The sequence below is a fragment of the Dermacentor albipictus genome, chromosome 1 (assembly GCF_038994185.2).
Source record: "Dermacentor albipictus isolate Rhodes 1998 colony chromosome 1, USDA_Dalb.pri_finalv2, whole genome shotgun sequence".
Taxonomy (NCBI): domain Eukaryota; kingdom Metazoa; phylum Arthropoda; class Arachnida; order Ixodida; family Ixodidae; genus Dermacentor; species Dermacentor albipictus.
Genome location: NC_091821.1, coordinates 366,001,886 through 366,026,643, shown reverse-complemented (window position 1 = coordinate 366,026,643; position 24,758 = coordinate 366,001,886). Strand labels below are relative to the sequence as shown.

General features: G+C 43.0%; 2 protein-coding genes across 4 annotated transcripts in view; one reads left to right on the top strand and one right to left on the bottom strand.

The window, feature by feature from the left end:
* The window catches only part of ND-42 (NADH dehydrogenase (ubiquinone) subunit ND-42), a 34,435-nt gene extending 14,223 nt beyond the window's left edge, over positions 1-20,212 (bottom strand). The window contains exons 1-6 of the mRNA XM_065438598.2: positions 19,528-20,212; positions 18,496-18,582; positions 17,539-17,660; positions 13,996-14,084; positions 9,696-9,750; positions 1,951-2,063 (exon numbers count right to left, since the gene is read on the bottom strand). Of these exons, the coding sequence (XP_065294670.1) occupies positions 1,951-2,063; positions 9,696-9,750; positions 13,996-14,084; positions 17,539-17,660; positions 18,496-18,582; positions 19,528-20,068 (1,007 nt within the window). The 5' untranslated portion in view covers positions 20,069-20,212. The remainder of the gene's footprint in view (positions 1-1,950; positions 2,064-9,695; positions 9,751-13,995; positions 14,085-17,538; positions 17,661-18,495; positions 18,583-19,527) is intronic.
* Positions 20,213-20,548: 336 nt separating this feature from the next.
* LOC135906960 (adenylate cyclase type 1-like) overlaps positions 20,549-24,758 on the top strand; it is a 236,863-nt gene continuing 232,653 nt past the window's right edge. For 2 of the 3 annotated variants that reach the window (XM_065438596.2, XM_065438594.2), the window contains exon 1: positions 20,549-20,943. The gene's annotated coding sequence lies outside the window, so the exon portion shown is untranslated. Of the gene's footprint in view, positions 20,944-21,015; positions 21,289-24,758 lie in introns of those variants that run through there. The other variant, XM_065438595.2, reaches the window with a different exon arrangement.

The window sequence follows — 24,758 nt, the reverse complement described above, 5'->3', positions numbered from 1 at the left end:
CAGCCTACATTTCTTTCTACCTAACCCAAGAAGATCCAAGTTGCAACGCTGTAACATAAGCGTGACCGATTCCTTCCTTTGGTACCTCGAACAAATAAAACGCACCGCCAGTCTCTGTATCCTTTCCAACTTCCTTTTAAGCGTCACTTGATGGGGACTCCAAACAACGGCTGAATATTTTAGTATCAGCCTAATGAAGGTGGTGTATGCAATAAGTTTTACATTAACCCATGCATGTTCCAGTTTTTTTTCTCAGAAAGTATAACTTTTAATAGGCAGTCATGCAGACGATATCTATATGTTGGTTCCATGTCAAATTTTGTGTTATTGTTACCCCTAGATACTTGAACTGGTGCACATTATCCAATAAATGTCCCCCAGAGCTGTAAAAAAAGGAATAGATAGTTTTCTTTTTTGCTGATGTGTGTAATGTAGATTTGGGATAAATTATTTCCATTTTCTATTTCCTACACCAATCGTCTAAATTTTGCAAACATTTCTGAATATTAAGCTGGCCATCTAGTTTAGTAATTGTGGTGTAAAGTAAGCAGTCTGCAAAGAGCTTAACCTGAACACCCACTTCTGCCACGCTACTGATTTCATTGATATAAAGGAGAAACAATAGTGGTCCCAATACTGAGCCTTGGGGCACTCCTGAGAGTACAGCTAATGAATCTGATACATAAGCATCCAGTTTAACTACCTGCGTACAGTTTGTTAAATATGCTTCAATCCATTTTATTATAAATTCATTTATTCCTGCATTACGTAATTTGAAGATTAATTGGACACGAGGTACTTTATCAAAAGCTAACTAAGCATGAAATATGGCACACGACAACGCCTCAAGCAAACACCTCTCCCTGTGTCTTCTGTGTCCTACACAGACAAACAGCAGTGGTGCGCGCAAGGTAACAGTGAACATCAACTTACCACTCTCGTTTTGGACAAAACGTTGCAGAAATGAAACATTCGCCGTCAACATCACCACTAATTATCATCAATCAAAGAAAGCTACACAGTGAGCTTCACTTAAATCGATTCCCACAGTGCGTGGGATCTGTATAATTATTCTCTTTTTGTCGAATACTCAAATTCTCAATTTATATTTTGTACATATTGATGAAAAATAAAGATTTTCTGCAGGCTTGTATATGTCTTGTCCTTAAAGGGTTAAAATCAGTAGTGAGGACTCAACAAATCAAGAGCTGACACAATTTTAATGCATAGCAATAACTGTTGCAAAATAAATTTTGGGAATGCTATTCCAAAGCACCTTGTCATTTTCTATTGTTTATGAAAAAAATCTAGCTGCTACATTCACTTCTGTATGCTTGAAGGGTTATTAGTGTTATCTTATCCATGAAGGTCAGAACAAAGAGATTTTGTGTCCAATTCGTTCATGTTTATTGTATCTGCCATATGTTCATATGTTTTTTGTGTAGCTACCGTCTATACCAATCCCCTGTTGGGGTTTGAAAGTAAGTATATTAGCACAAGAGCTATTGCAGCATCGTTGGTGACCAGACCATACTATAGAAGCTGCTGTTACTGATTCTAAAGGTCCATGCACCATAACATCCTGAGATAGTGGCTGGTTTCACTCTTGTGATTGTTGTGGCTGTCACACAGCAGCACAGCTATAATACATGGACATAGGTAGCACTCTAGGTTTTACTGCTTCATGAGCAACACCGCCATGCATAGCCTTATTGCCAAATGATGCCAGCAAATCTCGCTCTCTGTCATGACATCACTATAATGTCAATGATGCCAGGTCAGGGTCATACAGGCCATTGCAAGACAACACTGGTATCAATTAAAACATTTCACAGATATTCTCCAACCTGCATACTTGCCAAGTGTCATCCTTTTACATGCAAGAGATGTGGCAGAGTTTCTACTAGAACTTTGAAAAAAGTATCTGTACTCCTTTGAAGCAGGGCTTACCGATAACGATAATCATCCCAAAGGTCCTCTTTCTTCCTCCAGTCGGCCAGCATGGGTCCATACGGGTCGTTCAGGTAACCCTCAAAGTCAATGTGCTCAATGTCGTCGAGCACCTGAAAAGCATGGGTAAGCCTCAGTTAGGCTCGCACCAGCAATGAAAATTTTTCTCCAATGCCAAATAAGAAACAAGTGTCTTGGGGAAGTCAGTATGAAGCAAAACAGAAGAATATGAACCAAGGAATGACTAGCTGGAATAAACGTTTCCATTTAACTTAGTGTTTCAGCCAAACAGGAGAGGCCTTTACTCGTATTCAAACAATGTGAGAAACAAAGTTGGCCAAAGGCATTTCAATAGGCTCTTGAAACTTCTACACCAGATCCAGCGGCGTAGCTAGCTCGTCTGGCACCCGGGGCCCATAGGTCTTCTGTCAACCCCCCTCCCCTCGGGTGTAGCTGGCGGAAAGGGGGGTGTCGAGACGTATATGACACCCCCCCTATGGACCCTTGCACCCGGGGCCCGCGGCCCCCCCTGTTGCTACGCCACTGACCAGATCACAGATGACATTCATTACACTATATCGTGCAAATGTTAACAAAATGCGACATAATAAAAAAAGCACAACTTTCTCGTAAAATGTACGTGCAGCTAGAAAAATGGCGTTACATTACGGTGCTGGCATGATATATTGGTACAGATGGCAGATCTCTATCCTAGGTTACATGCTTAATGTGTTGAAATATTCAGCTGTATTGCAGATTCCATGTCCCTTAGCTCTTTTCCTACCACGCCCATTGGGCGTCGCTAGCCCACTATAAATGGTTTGAAATGCCACTTCTGAGACTATCCGCACCACCCTTGGACACACTGTGCCATTGGATGTGAAGGAGGAGAACCACATTGTTGTTTCCTAAGTAGTCTGCTTTTTCTGGACTGTCAAAGTAGAAAGGAAAAATGGCCGCATTCAGAAACAGTGCGCGCATGCTTCGGAAGATCACAGATCTCATAATTCTGCTGCGTTTGCAGCTGATATTATTGGTGGATTGAGCAGCAGCGAGTCTGAGGATGCTGCCTTTTCGTCGTACTTTGACTCTGAGAACGACGACGCAAACCAGGCTAGAACATTGGCGGCCACAGCCCAGTTAGTTTTGCTTCGTGCTTCGGCCCGTCTTTGTTGTTGCTTGAAGTGCTTCAGAGCCTGCCAAGATGGAGACTTATAGAAGCTACAAGAAACGCTAAGACAGGAAAATTCAGCAGAAAGCAAGAGTTTACTGCAAGATATACAACATTCCTACATGCAACATTCGTCTACATTTTAAATCGAGGAACTGCTTTGCTGCATGGCACACCTAACTGTAGTTCTTATTAGACTTTTGCGTACACAAAGACAGGACGTCGAACGAAGAAGGGACACACAACATGTGCAAACTTCAACTGGCTTTTACTGTGACAGCGACATATATATATATACGCTTCCACAATCAGAAAAAAAAAAGGATGGCAAGAAAACAAACAAACCACGCACAAAACTGCAGAGTTGTGTTAGTGCCCCATCTGTAGCATTAAGTGATAAGGAAGTGAGGTTTCTGGCTGGTGAAAAGGAATGACAGTGACAAGGTTTGGTTTCTCCGGCACATGTGGTTATGCAGTTTTGCACGTGGTTTGTTTGTTTTCTTGCCAACCTGTTTTTTTTCTGATTGTGAAAGCGTGTATATATATATCGCCGTCACAATAAAAGCCAGTTGAAGTTTGCGCCTGTTGTGTGTCCCTTCTTCGTTCGACCTCCTGTCTTTGTGCACGCAAAAGTCCAACAAGAACCATGTACAAGCAACTCGCCCAAAACACAACTTTCCAACTGTAGTGCTTACAGTATTGCAGTGGAAGACCTATTCAATAAAAAATGATTTTTTGTTAGGTAGTGCGTATTAGACAGCAATGCATTTTGTATATCTCATAATTCTTGTAACCTATCTTTCTTGGTAGATACAGATGCGTCTTTACAAACTTTGTTCAATTTTATCCCACAATCTTTATGTATATCTTTTTTATAATGCATATCTCGTTACTAAAGCTTTTCTGCATGAAAAATGCATTCATTCTACCTTTTGTTTATGTATTACATAAAATATTGAGTGCAGTAATTCCTCCAGAAAAGAAGATCTCGCATGTTAGGGAATGAGTTAAGGAGGGATGCAGGGCTAAAATTGCAATTCTCGCCAGAAAAACATATTTTCAAATTTTGTTTATTTTGATTTCTAGGCATATAAAGAAGCTCATCACCAAGGTTGGTTGCAATCTGCATCGCTGAAAAGAAGAAAATGCATTTTCTTGTGATAGCGGAGTGCGCTCGCCGTCGAGTGTGCCCATGAATGCTGTATTCAAGACGCCATGGCCAAAGCGGGCATGAAATGGAACACAGAGTGAATGTCTGCATTAGAAAGTTTGTTTCTCACATGTTCTCATCATGGGAGACCTTCAGTACAGCAGATCATAAAATAAAAATTAAAAAAGAAAGGCATAATTCTGGTTGTGGCACCCTTGCCTGTGAGTGCAGACAAGGGCCTGCTTTAAAGCTGAAAAAAAAGAAAGAAAAGAAAAAAGCAAGGATGTCAAATTGCCACAGAGCAGATTCGAATTGAAGAGGAGGTTCTAACCTATGGAGCATGGCAATTTAAGTAACTATTTTCAGTCTTAAAATGAAATAGCATGTTCAGAAATTTTTCAGCTCGTTTTTCTCATTTGGACTTTTTGGCTGAACAAAACCTTTAGGAAAACTACCACTTCCAAATTGCTTTGCCAAAACTTCAAAGTAGTTTCTAGCCTGAAATGTTGTCTGGAACAAGATGAGGCACTTTTTATATCTAAATTTTTATTAACACAAAAGACATTACACATCTGAAATATAATGACAACGAAAAAAATTGAACTTAGCCTCAAAGTGATGACATTGCTACAGAAATGTAATGAAAAACATACAACTGGCCTTATCCTGCATTATAACACACCTAGAAGGTATCTGATACAAACAATTGATGTCTTCATTATTTCTGAAATGATAGTCTGTATAACAGTCATAATTTCTTTTCTATTTGATCTGTATTAATGGAGTTTAGAATATACACATAAAGCAGGAGGATATATAAACCTATAAAATTTTATAAATATATGTGCAACAGCTCAAAAGTAAATATTTAGCACCCCATCCCCCTTAACTTATCAAGTGTAGCATCACATGACACAATAATTTTTAAAGATTTCATTCAGAAACAATAATAAGCTGTCTAAATATACTGAGTGTGGCATAATTTTGAGCACTTACAGCTAAACTGCTGGCTGATTTCCACTGAAATTTCACACAGACAGTGTTTCACGGTGGTTTCAGTTGAAATTTCGGTTTCAGTTGAGCAGCAAAGCTGAAGGGCATGTCATTCGTAGTGACGCCATTAAAAAAATTCTTATGCTGCAACGGAACACTAGTACAGTCATCAGCTACCTGTGCTGGACAGTAGTGGAACGTATCTTTTCCTGTGGCGGCAACATATGGCACCACTATTCTGTTTTTTACGTCTCAACATGGCAAAGGGAATTCCTTAGGTGTTTCCCGTGAGGCACCGCCCTTTCCTCAGCAGCCGTACAGACATTGACACAGCCCTGAAGCCGACCGTCGACGGATCAGCAAAGAAGCTCCCCTCAAGGTTACAATAATGACCACCAGATTCTGTGGACGTGGTAACCGTGAAGGGTCGCTGCAAGATGACCATCATTGAGAGCCCACTAATTGATGAAAGGGGCCAACATCGATGACTACCGTGGGAACTGAGTTGACTCGAGTTTCCCAGGTTGCTATGTATGCAGGGGTGATGGTTCAACATAAGAGGCAGAGTACGATGTAACAGTTGATGTCATTTCGAGCAGTTAGATGATTCCAACTGGCCAAGATACAGTCATCAGATTCCATAGTCTCGTCTCCTAGGGAAGACGACTGTTTTAAAAGCGGAGCCCTTTGATAAAGAGAGGCTGCCGTGTCCTGATGTGTGCTCAGACATTTAATGTGCTCCTACATGGAGTGGGCTTCCATATCTGGAGCCAGTGTAAGACATGCAAAATAAGACCTTTTTCCTTTACTGCTACTTCTGGACGTACTCATCTCTGTGCCTGGAGGATTCATGACCTAAATGCAACCTCGAGCCTCAGCACATTGTAGTTACATTACCCCTTAGTGAGCAGCGTCACCGCAGACATGCACTTTAGCATTTATTGTGGACGAAAGAAGTAAGCAATGCTTTTAAACATAGTATTCAACTGAACCTACTTCAAAATGCTTCGCCTGCATGAAATGTGAGTGCAAATCGGCCAGTGGTTTAGCAGGAACAGCGACGTACACCTGGTGCTGTTAAAAAAAGCAACACTCGGTAGAAAACAGGTATAATGCAAAACAACACCTATCTTCATTGTGACAAAGAAGAAAAAAGAGGGGCGGGGAAGGGTCAGGGAGAAATTTGTTGAGGTGGAGATGCACCGACTGGTAGTCATAATTTATCCACAAAAGGAATATTTTTTGTCATTAACGGAATCCAGCAAGCGTGCCTTTATGCTCAACACAAATTAAATTTACTTATTCTATACAAAGAAAATGCCAACTTGCAAAGAGTTAATGTGTTTGTGGATTAACATAGCAGACGTGTGAGATAGAAACATAAATAACACAATAACATATGCATATGTTCCTTTCCTTACGTAGTTTCCTTATAATTTAGAATTGGAACAAAATACTAGACGAATATACAGTTGAATTGTGATAATACAAAGAAGGATAATTCAGAACTCCAGTCAATTCAAACCAATTGCAAATTTTGGATGGCTCACAATGTTCTCAATGAATGTTGAAGTTGCTTAATTTAAAAAAAAATGCTTTTGTATAAATTGAACTCGTTGGTTCATCAGAGCAAAGATACTCGGCTGAATAAAGCTCTCAGGTTGTTCATCAGGCATGAGTAAACAAAACATGCCTATTTTATGGTCAAGCTTCCTAGCGTGTTGAAAAGGAGTATTATGAGATAATGCTACAGACGCAGTCGCATGCATGGTGGCCGTGCATTGGTCGACTTTGACATCCTGAATGCAAACTCGCAGGTACTTTTTTTTCACTTCTTTTTCACAAAGTATCTGCTCATTTTATGCCTGCAGGTGATTTCCCTTAGGGCTGCGCTGGAGACATCTTATCCTGAGTGCTGATGATTTTGCTCCGGTTTCTATTTTATACAAGTTCGGATAATTCAATCTTTTGAAAATGCAAGGCAGTATGGTAAATAAGTTTTGCGGAAGCTTTCAATGCGGAAGAAGGTTCATGAAAGGGAGACACTATCATCCACCCAACTGCAGAGCGAAGCTACAAAGGAAACCCATGTGAGAAAGAGAAAGGAGGTCTTGGATTGCACCAAATTCTTCAACTGCGAAGCTTTCTTTCTGAGAAATCTGTATGGGTTTACTTCGTGGCTTCGTACTAGTTGGCTGGATGACAATATTCCCTTCAAGGCAGTATTGGTTAGAAAGCCAATGTGGGTAGATTATAGTGAGAATCGGAGTTGTTTGGCAAATGCAATAAATATTTAGGGATTTAGCATCCCGATGTAACACATGGGCTATGAGGCACTATAGCGGGGCCTCTGGATTAATTTCGACCATCTGGGCTTCTTTACTGTGCATCTAAACCTAAGCACACGAGCATTTTTGCATTCTGCTCCCATCAGAATCAGTGGCCGGAAATCGAACCTAGCAGGTAAGGCAATGAGTTGAACGGATATAACTGCTGTTATAAACGAACAGAATGAGTGCAAATGGAAGAGAAACAGAATCAAAGTCGGCAAAGCATTAGATAAAGAGATGACATCAGTGAATTTCCAGGCCGAGGATGGGTTCAGATGAAGCAAGAAAGATGTAATCATAGGTCTCTGGTAAAGACTTTGAATCTGCAGTGGACATTAATAGGCTGCTACTGATGATGTTTATAAATTCAACTATGTTAATTATGTGGGCCATAAAAGTTAGGATTAATGACAGTTGACTGTGCATGGGCCACATTGTTATGACTTTTTAACCATCCTTCCAGAATTTTTACAAGGGTGCTACTCCTAGGGAGATGGAAAACAGCTATACAATTCATATAATCTGTCAAAAACTGAAGAGTCATGATCCCGATGGTTTCTCTGTCATTTCCATCTTTACCACACAGGCATGTGTACACAGTGGACTGCATGTGAACAGAACTAGTTCACTCAGCACATTGAAATATATAGGGCTAAGTATACAATCTTTTTTGTGCACTTTCGATAGGGGCAGATTTGTGACTTCCACAGATAGGCACCTAGTAGTTTAAAAAAAATAAAAAAATAAAATAAAAACTGCCACAAGACCACTGCATGCCAGCTTCACTGCATGAAACTAGCTATATTTATGTTTTTTACCAGAGATACTCGAGTTGAAACAAAACTTTGCTTCTTGAAAGACAGCTCCAACATTAATTTAAATGAAAAGCAATAGCTCTGGATATACACTCAGTAAGGAGTCACTTTGGGAGCAACAGACCTTTGTCTATAGATGTTAGAAACGAGGGTTGGACCCTCCCGCATCTAACCGTGCACGGCTTAGCCGTGTCTGGGGAAAAGGGGATCCTGGGGGTTGAGCCAATACTGGGTGTTTGGACCTTTATGGCCCCTCAGCGGCGGCAACACACCCTTTTGGCCTCGGATTCACGTAGACGGCACCCCAGACTGACCCACCCGGGGGGAATCAGTAGTTGCCTTTTCCTGTCCCTCTCTCCAATCTGCGTCTTTCTATCTTCCTTCCAATCTTTCCTATCTTCTCCTCTCTTCTAAGTCGCTCAGATGTTTATCTATGACAGATTTTGCTATATCATCATTATTTCACAATGTATCTTTCATGTTCACCGTACGGCTCATTAAGCATCAGCATAATTTTATCTCACCTAGATTTTATGCACTTTACAGCGACTGTTTTTTAGGCCCCTTTACGGCCACGTAACATCTACCTCTCATTATGCATAGTTCCACAACGAACTCATTAACACGGGCTTGGAGCTCTTTGGCCACATTTGGCCCTGGCGCCACAGCACACCATATTCATCATATAGATGTTAAAATTTATATCACCACAATTTGTGAAAATCCAGATATACGCTTCGCAAGATTCAATACAACTAGAATGTGCTTTCCATGCAAGTGTCAAAAGAGTTAGGGACCACCTGCATACTACTACCATCTTCTCTAGCAACGTGGGCAAACACAATGTGCATAAATGACGCAATTTTGTTAAAAGTAGTTACACTAACTGCTTCACAGAAAATTTGAGTAGCAATTCTGCAAGGTCAAACAAGTGTGCTGATAATGTTTTGGAAGAAATGCTGATATTATTTGATTACAAATATTGAATAAATTCAAAAGGCACTCAGAAAATATTCTACCACCACGTTTATAATTAGGGTGTTAAAGAGTAGAAACATCAGGCCTCCAGCAACAGAAAAGAAAACATTGATTACTGCGCTAAGTTCAGATTATGTTCTGTGTGATATTAATCCTTAGCTTTATTGAATACTTGTAGAACATTCACTCTTCCTCCATACACAGGTAGCATTATACTAAATAAATAAACTAGGAAGCACTAGGCTTGTCTTATAGCGCAGCATTTGCTTTCAGAGCAAACAAGTCACCCATAGTGTGACAGTTCTCACCATTTCAGTGTCTCCGAAATGCGACCAGTCATACATCAGCAGCTCAGTTTCCTTCCTGTTAAGCAAGCACAAGAAGTATGTCTATTAAAACCTAGACAGCATTTGATTAATGCATACAAGTGTTCCCGCATTTTTATGCACAGAAGATGAAAGATCTGGTTCAATCCCTGCAAATTTTACAGTGGCAACGGAAAAAGATTAGCACGAGTCACTGGCCACTGGAGTGGCAAACTTGAAGGTACATGATGCTGCTATGCAGCAATAGGCAGATAGTGAAGGTGCCGTACTCTGCACATGTTTGCAGCACGGAGGAGGCCGGCAGCAATATGCAACAGCGTTCAAGTGATTATAGATTCTGTATCATGAAGTTTACATTATGCATTCATATGCTGGCCATTAATTAATTTCTTCCCAAGCTGCGACTGCCTATCAAACTACCCTTGTGTATGAGGAACAGGAATGGCCCTGCACTCTTGCTATCAGTGAGTCGCCAGCTGCAGTGCTGCATATCACAATTTTGCCACTCCGATCGCTGATCACTCATGCAAATCTTTTCCTACAGCCACTGTGTGTCAGCTTACAAGGAAGCTGTGCATGCAAGTACAGTAGACTAAACTCAGTTAAACAAATGTGTCTAGTTAATCCAGACAAATATCGAAATTTTGGTTGGTTCACTATGTGTACTAAAGCCACTTAGTAGTTCAAGCTAGGTGTTTGGTTAATTCACCTTATTTTGGCCTCCCACAAGCTGTAATCAATGGTCGACATCAGGACATTCATAATGCCTAAATGGTCAAGATGCCTCCATGTTTGATATTCAGGCCAAGGTTTAACTGCACAAGCAGCCCACTTTCCGAATGCTTGGTTCAGCGCCTACGTCACTGATCAAGCACTATTCAAAATTTGAAAGATGAGTGAGGGCACAAAATAGACATGCAGGTACAGCCCCAGAGGACTGTGTTGCCAGCTTTACTTTGGTTGGAGACATTACGTTAACATCAGAACGTTTCTGGCGATAAAATAAAGAAACGCTTTATACTAAAAACTTTCTTTTAGTCTTGCAACACATAATCTGTGCAGCAAATAATATTATTTCTTTTTCTTTATATTCTAGGTGATATCACAAGCAAATAGCGTTGTTTGCCATCTGCTGTATACTGTCTGCTGCATATCACCTGCTACTGCATGTGCACATTTAATCTACTTTTCCGTCATGTTGTCACATAAGAATGTTCAGCGTAGCCCTTCTGCATCACATTGCCTGCCTGCTTGTTACTTTTATGAACTAGCGTTTATATCTGGTGAAAGGAGCACTTAGTTGGGCAAAGTCCTTAGGACAAGCATGCCTAGAATACGGCGGTGATAGCATGAAAAAAGCTGTCTTGGTAATGACCTTGCCATTGGCTGTAAGCAGAAAGCATTGCTGCTGGCCTACTACTGTTACATCGCCTTGATTATTTCAAGTACGACACCAGTGTCTTAGACACTTATGTCGCATTGTAGTCTAGTTTAAACTTGTTCCTAGAATGACAAGTGACGCTAAGATAACGATAGCAGCAAGCACTGTTGTCAGTCTTCGAATCAAATTCTCTTTGACTTGGCTTCACTTGCAGAACTAGTTACATTGTGGATTTGCATTTAGCACATAATTGGCATGGTTATGGTCGTAACTAGCCACCAGAGTGTTCTTCAGGCATTTTGTGCCTTGGAGCTGCTCCCCGTGGTTCAAGAATTGTTTTGATTTTAAGTCTGCTGTGTCATGTCAGGCTCTGCAGAAGTCGGCACCTGCAGAAGGCAGTGACGAAGACTAGCTGAGGCTCCTTGAACGGAAGCGTACGACACTATCTGCAGTAGCGCCAAAGAATGGCGACAATGTACAAGAAACTTCGGACACCGTAGGAACGTCTTGCACTAAGTGATAGCCACATAAGAGTGACACTCTGGAGAAAACAAACACCAGCAAAAAAGTATTGCAATGACATGTTGCCCACAAACTTCAAACAGTACTGGTTTGGAAAAACCAGAGAACACAAAGGACCTCCTGCATTCCAAGTTCACTGACTTGCTGGCTGCCGAGTATGTGCACCGAGTGGTCACAGGAAAGACAGCAGAATGAGTTTTCATCAGGGAAAACGTGTCCCGCAACATAGCCATCGAAGTTGGGTGAGCAATGACATGACGAAAGAAGCAGCCATTAAGAGCACACGACAAGCACATTGTTGACTAGGAGTGCAAACGGCAGTCATTCTAAAGAGAATGGCCTCGCTGCCCATTCCATTCTTAGCAGATGACGCATTCACTTTGGGAATGATTGACAGGAGTGGAATTCACAGTGCCGCCCCATCGTGCTGCAGACTGCTGACAAAAGCGCCGCGCCCAGCGGATCGCAACAGGACGAGCGAACGTATGGCAAATGAGCTGATTGCTTGATTGTGACCCTGCCCTGTATCTTCACAAGGTTTACAGAAAAATGGCACCCTCGACCCTGACACAATTAATGTTACTAGGTCATACATACATCTCCATATTGTTCTGGCTTGAATTCAACAATGTGTGTTCATTTGTTTCACTAATAACACACGATTTTGTGTAGAACTATATTTCACTATTTCAGAAAATTAATGTTTTGATTGTTCAAGCAAAAGTCTGCAGACCTTAGACAGGTGAAAGATTGTGAGTCGATCTGCAATAACTCGAGAAAGCAGCAACCTTTTAATCCTACAATTCTCGTTGGCTTTTCTGAAAATTCCAAGCTCCAACAAAAGCGTGCAAAAACAGGCGATTTCAATTGCTGATGCCACTGCACATAGCTTCTCAGGGTGTTTGCAACCTGTTTGCACATATCATCACAGTGGTGTGCAAATGCACACTGGCGTTTTAGGGATTGTTTGTGCCTGGCTACAAATTTAATGGCAAAAATTTTATATAGCATACTGAAGTTTCACAATGCATTTAAGCTCCTAAATAAAAACTTCATTGGCAGCCACAGTGTGCTGAACTGGACTGGTTGGTGCATGTTGAAGAGGATCAAACAGCATGAAAGATGGGACGTAAAGGAACACGGCAGACAGCACTTACTAACGACCAGTCTTGATTGCATATCAAATGCAACATACAGGAAAGGTCATTTGTGCAGAAAAACATATAAACCCCAATTCACGATAGGCTGCTGCTGTCTGTAGGCCATCGTACATTCAATAAGTAGTGTAATTCACTGCAATACAAGGATACAGAAGGCAAGCTGACACACTAATCACTGTGTTGTTATATTTGAAGTGCATTGCTAATCTCATGGGTGCGTCGCACTGGGTAAGCTCCTGAAATCGTATATTTTTGAATATATGGTTTGCAACCACATTTTTTACAATGACCTGCCAAATGACTTGCAATTGAGCCCCTAAGTTTAGTATGCCTGCATTGCCTGTTTCCACGATGTAGCAGCGGCCGCACAAAAATGGTATCTCATAAACAACTGTGCCTGTGCATTTTTCAAGGCATCACATATGTTTTTTATCTCATTCACAGCAAAGACCAGAATGTTTATACCGCATGCACTGAATACAACTTTTGTTCCTATTTTCCTGGCAATCCTTTTTAACCGGTGCGATATCTCACGCATACATGGCATACCTGCCTTACTAGAGTGAGGATTGTTTTGACCATTTCTATCGCTTCTTTCTTCTCCATCTTGCCATCTCACAGTGACTAATAGCCATTCCGCTACGGGTATAAGCAGAAGGGTCGGAAAGTTGGCTTGCTGCAGCCGTTACACTTGGCGTATAAAAATACTTGTCATCAGATGATGGCATGAGTGGGTTATTGCTGTCCTAAGACAGGATTTGCTGATAATTAATTTTACGAGTTTAGAATGCACTCACGTTATATATAAGGCAGGAGACTTTTGAACAAACAGGGTTCATAAAGCCAACACACGTGGGCTACTCTAAAATTCAATTCCATATCTAAGAACCGCAACTTACTGTCAGAAGGGAGCTCGGAAGTTATTACTAGAAGCTTCCTCTCAGATCGAATATATTGGCAGCTAATAATGATGACCACAGTATGCCAAAATTCTAGCTTTTGAGTTTGTTGTGGTGTGCGCTGTATGAGCAACAACGCTTGAAACCTCACAGCCTAATCTCCAGGGGTGCGGGGCATAGGGAGGAGTAAATACATTATGACAGTGCATCATTGCTCAACATGTTGTGCTACCATCAACAAATTAAACCATTGTTCACAAGCTACATCACAGGCTTGTAAAGCATAAAGGAGCCAGAAGCTATCTGGATGTATGACTCACCTGACTGAACGCAGATAGTTTTTCTTATAAACTGATTCAATTTCGTCAAGATAGGCCTTTGTCAAAACCTTTGTGTTCACTTCTTCTGGCTGCAAGAAATGTTGCAAAAAGGTACATGAACTTGTAACTCACTAATGTCAAAGCAGTCCATATTTATGTGCAGTTTTGACGATCATCAAAAATAAATAAAAAGCATTCATATTTATTTAAAATTAGTAGCAATCCATTGTGCATATTTGATTATTATTTCTCATACCCGTTTTTTAAATTACTGCTCTATTTCTAGCTGCTTGTAAAACTTTATGTTTATTGTGCACTTGCTAACAGGTGGTCCCCTCAGACAGCTTGTACTTCGGACCACCTTCTGTTTAGCTTTATCCCACTGAGTGTCCTGTTTAAGGCAAAACATTGCATTTCCTGAAACACATGATGGCAGTTTGTGATACCACACGATTTCCACCTTTATTTAACATGATATCACAATGAGATGTGCCTCAAGCCTAAGCCATGCTGCACTTGGTGCATATATTAGAGAGCTTTAGATTAGGGGATGCAAGCGGCTTGCATACACAAGAACCAGGGGTCACAGTACAGCGCACGCGCAGGCCCCTACGTCTGGGTTCGCACATGCACAGTACCATGGGCCCTAGTTCTTGTGTACGCAAACCACTTGCGTCCTCCAGTCTAAAGCTCTCTATTAAAGGGGCCCTGAACCACCTATTGAACTTGGTGAAATAACATAGCCCACAGGAAGCATACACCACTGTGAACATCTCAGTCAAGTTTTGCTGTTGTACGTGGTGCGTGGAGCTCACAAGAAGATTGCAAAGCCGCCTTTCTCTCAAACACTCTCTTTTCGACAGAAGGCCCTGTCCTCACTCTCTTCTAGAGGCACTATTTTATCATCAGGTGACTACTTCGTCATTCCCTTAGAAGGCTGCTATTAGCCGATAGCTGTCATCATGCTGCAATCGGCTGCGTGGCGTAGGTATTGCGGCCACCGTGGGGTGCTGCCACGAGTCAACTGGCTAAGCGCGCTGCGACTCGCTGTGGACGACCGCGTTTGGCTTATGTTTAGCACATTGTAGGCACCAATGGTGGAAGTTGTGGCGACTAGTTAATGACTAAAATGAAAGTTGAACTGCATGCCACAGTGATATTTATAAGGCAGAGCATTGTGGGCATGCCCCACTACGCCATAGCCTTTGCAGTGCAAAGCATTGAATAAGGAAAGGGAGCACAGTGGAGCCCGTGTCTGATTGCCAATACCCCTGCTTCTGCTGAATGCGTTGAAGTACTTTTTGCGGCAAAGTATTTCTGAAACAGCTTATTTTCACTTCAAATGCCTTCCTCCACTTCGATAAAAAAAGTGGTTCAGGGCTCCTTCAACTACTTAGCCGTTTTTGACGAGCCCTTGCATCTCCAAAGTGTTTAGGATGAGGGTGTATTTGTTTTCCTTTTGAGCGTTTGGGACAACAGACACTTGCCCATGGCTTAGTTGGTGTTTCTGCTGGCAGATGGCAGTATGTGCTCAGCGATTGCTTCGTTCTTCATCTGCAGCACATTTTTCATGTGGCAACCGGCATTTTCAAAAAGGCAACTACCGGAGGCTATGGATGTATTGCCGATCCATCTTCCAGAAAAAGAGGCATTTCTTTGTCTTAGTCTGGCAATAATGGTCTAGACATTGAAGCATACATAGTTTCAGAAAGCGAAGACCACTGTGATGCTGGCTGATGTCGGCAGCTCCTCAGACAATGAAGACAAAGAGGAAAGATCATAGGTCAACATCACAAGTGGGCACACACTTGTTGTTGCCCATCATGCGTGTGGTAGGAGCCACATGCGTGATGGGCAACAAGTGTGCCTCTGTGAACCAAAATTGACGTGAACAGCATTCTGCTGAAGCGTTCACTGTTTCTTTTCTCCCTGTAAGGAGTTTACTGTAAGGTCACCAGCTGAATTGTTTGAATATATTGAGTGTCTTATAGATATTTAGCTGTTTTCGAATGGAACAAACCGGAAAGCGTCTCTGCGTAATCCGTTGTTTCAAGGTTTACCGGGCGCAGGCAAAGCTTCCTTAGCCAGATAATATACTGTTAGCATGCACAGCTAACATGACGACGCCGAAAAATTCTGAAAATTGTTCTCCCATAACTTTTGTTGATTACTAGCAGGTGTACATCTATAATATGGCATACAACTTCCGTAACGTACCTTTATTTATCCTATGAGTTAGGTATCTTTTTCAGCTTGAATAACATGCTTTTTATGAAAAGAATATTCACAATCAGCAATAAAAAAATAAGCATTCTGGGTAAGAAGTTTCTTGATAAAACAAAATGGCTAAGGGGTTAAAGTGACCTTCACTTTTCTAACTAGTCACAAGATGGCCTCACTATTAAAGGACGTCGTCTCACAAATCTCCTACACAGAATTTTGTGTTATCTTTAAAGCGTAAGAAGAATTAGAGGTAGTTATTACACTGACGCATGGCTTTCCGCCTCTTTTTGTTTCCACTAGCAAGCTGGAAACTATACAGATGGGCAAGGACGGTACGGAAGCATGGACCGCTCAAGTTTCTTGGTTTGTTTTTTATTTTATTTATGACACTACTTCCGGTGCAGGTGTGCGCGGCGCTGTTTTGACAAGAGATGGGTGCTCAGGCCACTGTAGCTACGTCACTTACAGAGACCAATCAGCGCACGTGGTTGCCTGATCTTTTCGCAGACAAGAGGGCATGTCGCAGCACCACGTAGCGGCTGCAGTAGGTATGCTAAACATGGCGTGCGATCTTGGAGGTCATGCTCAGCAGATGCAGCTGTGCACAACTGGCATGTGTAGACCAGAGGTGCAAAGATGAAATATGTTTCTTGGTTTCTATGATATCGCAGAAATGTGTGTTTCTTATTTGACTCAATATGAGCATTTATAGCACTGAGAATGTTCTCTTGATCACGAAATCAGCCAATAACTGTTGGTGGGCTTGGCTGCTTGAGACATAGCTGCATGATAACATTGCCAAGGTAACAGCAAGGGATTTTTCATTGTTCTGACATGAGATTGTTAACTGCTGCATGCAGTACAATAATACTGGGCTCACATGTTCACAGGCACCACATCTACAAATCAGCAACGTTTTCTTTTTATGTTAAAAACGTGTTTCAGGGTCCTTTTAAAATGATCAATTTAACATATTATGTAATTAAGTATTTGCTGTGCTCAAGACCTCGGACCATGAATTAGGTGTCAAAAGATATAAAGAAAACAAATTTTACATGGGAACTTCACTTAGCTCGCTATATCATAAAGGACAAAGCTGTGAACCATAACTACCATCTTCAGCAGATGGCTGTGTTAGACCCACGGGCAAACAGAATTAATACTGTGTAAATCAAGCTATTAATTGGCATAGCTGTTTCTGATAAATGCAGGGGAGCCGATCCCTTTAGAACAACTGTTCCAGTCTCACTTACAGAATGTGCAGAATTTCACATAATAAAGTGAAAACATCAGTGTTGTTGCCACTTTCAAGGCACTTACCCGATTCCGCTCCCGGATCCTCTGGAGCAAGATGTCACTGGGGACGTCAAGGTAAATGACCAAGTGTGGCTTCAGCATTTGAAAAATAGTGTAGCGCCTACATTTGTGGTACATCTTCCATGCTGCAATTAAACAAATATGCATTCATGCAAACAGTAGGATGATGAATGGTGGAGGTGAGTGAATATTCGAAGTTTCAAATACGAGTCATTAGTGTGTAATATTCTACTCATATTCAAAAATAAAACTATTCAGCAGTTTCGAAAATAACCAAACATTCCATAACAATCTACCGTTAAGTTCTGTTGCTACTGTAAACAAAGTATTGTGAATGATCAGAAATTATACAATGACCACAGTTTTCAATGCAATGCAGAAACAAAATGGATTACACAAGCTTTATTTTTGGCTTCATGGCGGAAGCCACTATGATAACCTGTGATTTTTGCTTGCAGTCTGTCGTGTTTTAGGAAGTCCAGTTATGTAGCAGTTGTAACTTTTATGCTACAGCCAGTGATATTTTCTTTGTAACAGGCCCGTTTACACGTGTTAATGGCACAAAAATCTTTCAGCATTTTTTTTTTATTTGAACAAATTTTGATCTTTTTTTCAGCAACCATTTATTTAAAGTTTTTGGAAAGCTGGTCGTACAGCAGCCATTCATTCTTGGAAAACTTGTTTGCGACCAGGCTCTAAATATGTTGAAAGGCTGTTTATGCAGTTTTTTAAGACCATTAGTGACCTTGTGTATACAGCTAATTCTCTGTCCCTAATAGTTAAATGTTCTTTTTGCACTAGTCAGTACAGGCGTGGTACCTAATTATACTGAAATAAATATTCCTGCTGTAAATATATCCATCTGCGTTTGACTACATGATATTCGGTGCTTACTGTTCATATCTGATTCGTATTTGGAAAAGTTGCTGTTCACCCTCCTCTAATGAATAGACTTCTTACCAATAGGCGAGATGTAGCCCATCTTGTGCATTGCATCAGCAAAGACAAAATCGGAGAAGCAGCTGCGCTCCAACACCACTCCTTGGCCTGAAAGGTACAAAAAAATACTGCACCACAACCAAGATGTGCCAGCAACACTAAATGAAACCTGAACATTGAGGCAGCCAGCAGAATCCTGGACTGAGGGTTCCTAACGTCGCCTCCTCTCTTATTTTACTTTTTAGTGTAAATAAAGTACTACTACTACTTGGTTAAGATTTCTTCCACAGTGAATGCAATAAAGCAGCTAATGTAGAGAACATGAGTGCAAACAGTGTACACTTCGAAGCATATATTGGCAAATCTAAAGTGCTGGATCTACTCATAAAAAATTTCATTACAAGCACGTCATGCACAGCACTCTGTGATACAGCCGAGTGCACATGCTAGTGCTTATACACATTTTTGTGCAGCAGGTACATAATGCAGTGCCTATAAAATTGCATGTAAAAAGGGAAGAAAAAAGAAGAAACAGACAAGACTCCTTTTAATTGTGGCGTGTAATGTGCACTGCTTCCCAAATTCCAAGATGATCGGTTGCGATTCGCCAAACTGTCGATTTTGCTTAACTGATTTTTAAAGTGACGCCGCAAGGAATGACACTACCGCTGCCAAAAAGTAGGGAAACCTCTTGTCGCAAACAATGTCACTGTGGCAGCTATTTCCCACTTGCACAAAAATTTTTTGTACACGGAATGTCGAAAGCGACGAAAGTTAATAGACACACAGTGCCTCATACATGATATATGGTTGAATGCGCCTTCAAGCAAGGCCGGTATATTGCAACGGTTCTATTCCTGTGCTGTTCCTTTTCGCTCTTCTCGGGTGGTCTGGCCGGCCGTGAACGGTGGATGATCAGAAAGAAACAGAATTGAGCAAAAGGAATCGTTACATTATACCGACCCAGCGGTACATTTAGATTTAGGGCTGCAACATTACTGAAGCGCCGCTTTACCATTGTACGACGTCTGCCAACCTGCAAAGGCCACCTACCAGTGTTCATGATGTGCACGAGGGCGTCGATGTGTTGCTCAAACCTCAACGTATACATCAACATTTGCATGCGGGCCACATTTCTGTTGTGCGGGTCCTCGTAAAACGTCTTGATGTCGCACATCCGACAAGACTCCGGGAAGAGATGATTAAGGGTACGGTAATCGAAACCGTATTCATCTACATAGAGCCTGTCCAAGCTGACCTCTGGAAAGTGTTTCAGCTCGAACTCTTCGGCAATGGTCTTGGCAAGAGCAGATTTTCCACTTGCGATGTTCCCGTCAACTACTATCATGCGCGTGTTTTCGTCGAAGCGATCGGTAGTTGAGTCGAAAAGCATGCGCCAGCTATTGAACGGCTTGGTTTCGTACGGAAAAGGCTTCGGTTTCGGGACGTGTTCCCTAAATGTTCTGGTTTTCATGCCGGACACTTGCTGCATATGTACCGTGCTCCTTGCAACCGCAACACTGCAGCATGAACTGGTCTGGAGGCACGGTGCTACGGCGATGCATCTGCTGATTCGAAGAAGAGCGAGAGCCATTGCCTCTACAAGGCAACGCCAGGGAATACAATCAATAAATGTCACTGGCACAAAGTCCTGTTGACCTCCACAGAAAAGTCGACGAGCTTGGACGGTCAGCTCAGCGCCAATAGACGTATTTTACACGATAAGCAGCTGTGTGAGAAGGAATGACGCGAGTTGAAGTCTTGTTGTAGCACGTTTGTAAGCGACATCTATTCAGAATATTCACAGGCTGGCTGGCGGTTTCAGGCGTACGCCAAGCCGTGGTGCCGACAGTGCTAAGTTAAACTCATTAATATGCTGCCCTGGAAGTGTGCTCATGGATGTAAGTGCGTTGTGGCGTTATGCCATGCTAAGGTATATTCGTACACATGCTTCGCGTTGAAACCCGGTAATCACAGCACAGCCACGCACAGCAGCTGACTCGTGCCACTAAAACCTGGAGCTTTCCTGTAGAACACCGAGGTGGCGCCACATTCCCAGTCCAAGGGAGACATGGATTCAAAAAGTCGACGAAGTCCTCGGAGCTCCTCCCAAGCCCCCTGAGGAATCTTTCGGACGATTCAGAGTGTTCGGAGCTTTCAGAGTCCCACATGTGAGCAGCCGACGCTGCCGCAATCGGCTCGGCAGCGCTCTTCCCCGCGTACTGTCAAAAGCCAGCGTCAGTGAAAGAAGAATCTTTGTGCGGTTTTGAGTTTGTCACGACGTGATTCTTTTGTGATCGCTGTTCGTTACAGCGGTGCAGCTTGTTGGATAGCGCAACGGCACGCTTACAGCTCTGGATTTATCTGCATTTGCGATAGGATGGACGAGGTCAGCATTGTTTTGACTTCTTGAGCAATGCCTGCTCGCTGCACAGGGGGCACCGAAAGTGACTGTCAAACTACTTGAAAGTAAGTAAACACTCACTTCTCACGCATATCCTCTAGAAATCACTCAATACTGCATCGTACTTTCTTTGTGTTATACGGCAGGAACTTTGCGCTGACATTAAGTGGCGGTGTTTATGGGCCCTTCCTTTAGTTGCGCCGTTGTTCCTCTTGTTGACTGTTTCACTTGTAAGGCACTACGAATACTGTCGCTCCTCATCAAGATGAGCGCAACGGTTGGCATCATCCTATTTTGAACGCGTCGCTCCCTTTCCTGGCTAAAACGAACTCCGGGGCGAACAGGGCACGCTGCCTTTCTTTGGGTGGAGTTGGCCGGCGAAGTACGCTGACGGAGAGGGCGATGCCAAGGTGCGTTTTTTTTTTCGCTTTTTAAAAATTTTACTTCGACATCAGAAAACAACTTCGACATCTGGTCTAATGCGAAAAGAGTGCCGGCGAGTGCAAGTGATCAATGCATCTGAGTACCGCGATCATTATCTTTCGAATCACTCTGCCGGGACAGATAGCAAGACACTTTACTACAGTCGTATGGTGGCGCGGGTCGTTCTAGCCGAGCTACAAGTAGTAAAAATCACGAGACTGCTCGCAATTGAAGTGGCTGCTGTATGTAAGCCTGTACAAGCGGCGGGATACAAGGAAGCGTTGGCGTCTGCGATTTCATCGCTTTTTAACGCAAAATTCGTCTGTGAAAAGCTACGTTCATACACTCGTGTCAAAACAACTCTGCAGGTGTCCAGCGCGGTCATTTAGCCTGGCTATGTATATATTGTAGGGCTGCTTAAGTTGTTTTTACGCCATTTCACCACTAGCCCATACATAACTGCACATCCACTCATGTTAAATAGGCAGTGGGAGGCATGGCTTACGGACGAGGGCATGGCTTACGGACGAGGGAAAGGAGGGCCAAGTGGCTCTCCTGGACCAAGCCCAGCGAGCCGCTCGCGCCAGTGGAGCCCTAGACTAAGGGCCCAACCACGCTCACCTACTTTTTTTTTTCTTTTGAAAAATACAGTTTCTTTCTTTCTTTCTTTCTTTCTTTCTTTCTTTCTTTCTTTCTTTCTTTCTTTCTTTCTTTCCTTCCAGTTCACCATGTGTGAATTAACGGGGGGCAGGTTGCATTTGTACGAGTTTCTTGAGGTGACATCTTCGCCTCTGAGTATGTGGTCTGCGGAACTCCAGGGGTCCCCGGAGTACGGGAGAACCACTCTTTAGAAACACCCTTGAATAGTGCAGACTTTAGAAATATTCATGGAGAAGTCTCTTTAGAACGCAGCATAATTCTTGTTTATCAAACCGTTAACTAGATCGGATAGCAGATGCTTTCGAAATCCATGACGCCTTGGGGAACTTCAAGGTGGCGTTTGTTTTTGCATCTTTTCTACGCACGGTTAGACGGATATTTCCGGTGTCAAATAATCGTAATTTAAGAATAGTAATACTATTTTTCAATATCCCTATTACACGAACAAGCTCGAACTCAAGTGCTTCAAGCCAAACAAATTTTCCCCCGCGAAAGTAAGCCGCCCGTCCATTTGGAATCGTCCGTTATTCCTCGCGGTAGCCTAGCAGACGGGAACAGTCCGGTGTCTTGAGAATGGCGACTTCCTGCACCAACGACATCAAGGTGCTTCGTTTTCTCTTTTCTTTTAATGACACGCCTGTGTGGTAGCCGGTGTCTGCTATCCGCTCGCCACAATGGAGAACGCGCCTTTCCTCGAGCGACAATAAAGTCTGTCTGTGTCTCTCTCTCCCCTCTCTCTCTCTCTCTCTCTCGAAAGATACATGCTTTCTGGAAAGCGAACTTTTCTGGTTCGTACTTCGGGTATTACTGACAATGGTTCGCGTGCAACTGGGCAGAATGTATATAAAGATAAGTGGTCATAGTACTATCGTATCGTGGTCCCTACTCCGTTCGTAGACAGAACACATTGGTAGCGCTGCTGCTTCACTTTTCTGTGCCGTGTGTTGCGCTGTTTAATCACGCGTCATTGCGTAGTTCGTAGCGCGTATCTTTCTCCGTGATTATCAGCATCTCCGCGGTGAGGGCTCCTGGCGACGTGTTCTGGGCGTAATACTTTCTACGGAACGAGATTTTCTCTCTGATCAGCCCTCACGTACCTTGGTTCGCCGAATATTTTTTTTCCGATAGCGGCTCCTCGGCTCTTCGATCGTGAGCCGTGTATGTCATGCTTTCACCTTCCAAGAACACGGTTAGGTTCCAAACCTCGCTAATGTAAAATCGTTCACGAAGCAGCGACTAAAAGTTATCGGTTAGCATTTCAACAGTGTGTTCTTCAGTGGTTCCATCACTCAGCGACGCTTTTCGAGCGTTGAGAAAGCGAAACCTGCCGTTTGTGCGTTCAAGAAGATGAATAGCAGCCTGTGGTACGGTGACCGAGCGCTGCGAAAGCCGATTGTTGTAGTCGAGGCAGTCGAACGGCAATAGATTACGGCTTGCCAGGTAGGCTACATACTGTTATGTAGAAATGAGAACGAAACCGAGACGCGAGCGTATTAAACACTTGATTTAACTGTAGCCAGAATAGGATAGCGCTCAGCTTCCTCGTACGGAGAGCAGATATCATGACCTTGAATATTTAACTGCCGCAAGTATTCGCGGAAATATGCTGTTATGTGCGAAATATAATTAAAAAGCCCCGCCGGCGCGCCTCCTCATCATTTCTCGCAGTTCCTACGCCGTCGAAGCCTAGGGCGACCTTTCCTAGTTAGCGGAACACGCTAGCGCGCGTAGTCGTAAAATAGCGTCGTGTGTCACGCGCGCTTTGCCTGGCGGCGACCCATTAGGTCTGCACCATTATGTACTACGACGAAGCCCGAAGCATCGCAAAAGCTACCTTTATGGTCTCTGGGGTGAACGTTGCCTTCGTGCAAGAACACTGTTTTATTAAGCTGGGTTTGGAACATTTGCCTGTCTGTGTTGAGGGAGGAGCTATACGCACCCCAGGGATAGTCTCTCATTATTCGAGTGACCCGGCTTTTGCCGGGGGTCCCGTAGCAAGCGAGTTCAGGCAGTCGCACGAAGTGCCAAAGCCTTAACACAGCAAGAAGCAGCTAGTCGGCGGAGGCTGCAAACGGGAACCTTCTCTAACTTACATATACTAAGCAAGATGTATCCTACACAATTTAGGAACACTTGCCCGTGGTGCGGGGCAACCCCCACGCTTTACCATATAACCTGGGAGTGTAAACGTAACTACACATTCCACCAACACAAAACCCCCGAGTGCGGAGCAGTGGGAGAGCCGGCTCACCAGCTGCGAGCTCGCCGCCCAAAGGGCAATGGTGCAGCACGCAAGCGAAGCAGCGCGGCTCAGCGGAGCCCTGGACTAGGGGCCCAACCCTGCTAAGAAGGTCAAGCGTCTGCAGCGATGAAGACGAAGACCGAAAGCTAAACCCTTAATGGACCAAATAGTTTCTCTCTCTCTCCCGCTCCGCTCCCGATGATAATGATGATCTATGCGGCCTTCCCCTTTGTATCGGGTGATCAACGAGAGTTCGGACCTGGCACTCATTGGAAGAATCCGGTTAAACAAAAAGAGTACATAAAACACAAAACTAAGATGCGAAATCTAAAACTAAGGTCCTAATAAACTAAATAAGTGTTTTCGGACCCCAAATCCACAAAGCAGTTTATGTAACCTGTATAGCATCTCGCTAATTACGTGCAGTGCAGCGAAACCTGCGGGTCGGGTCATCTGTATTGCCTGCCTCTGATCGCCGTCCACGCCACGCCGTCTGGCTGGAAGCCTCAAGAAAGGATTTGTTCCGCACAGTGGGCGAGCCCTCCTCCCCTCTCT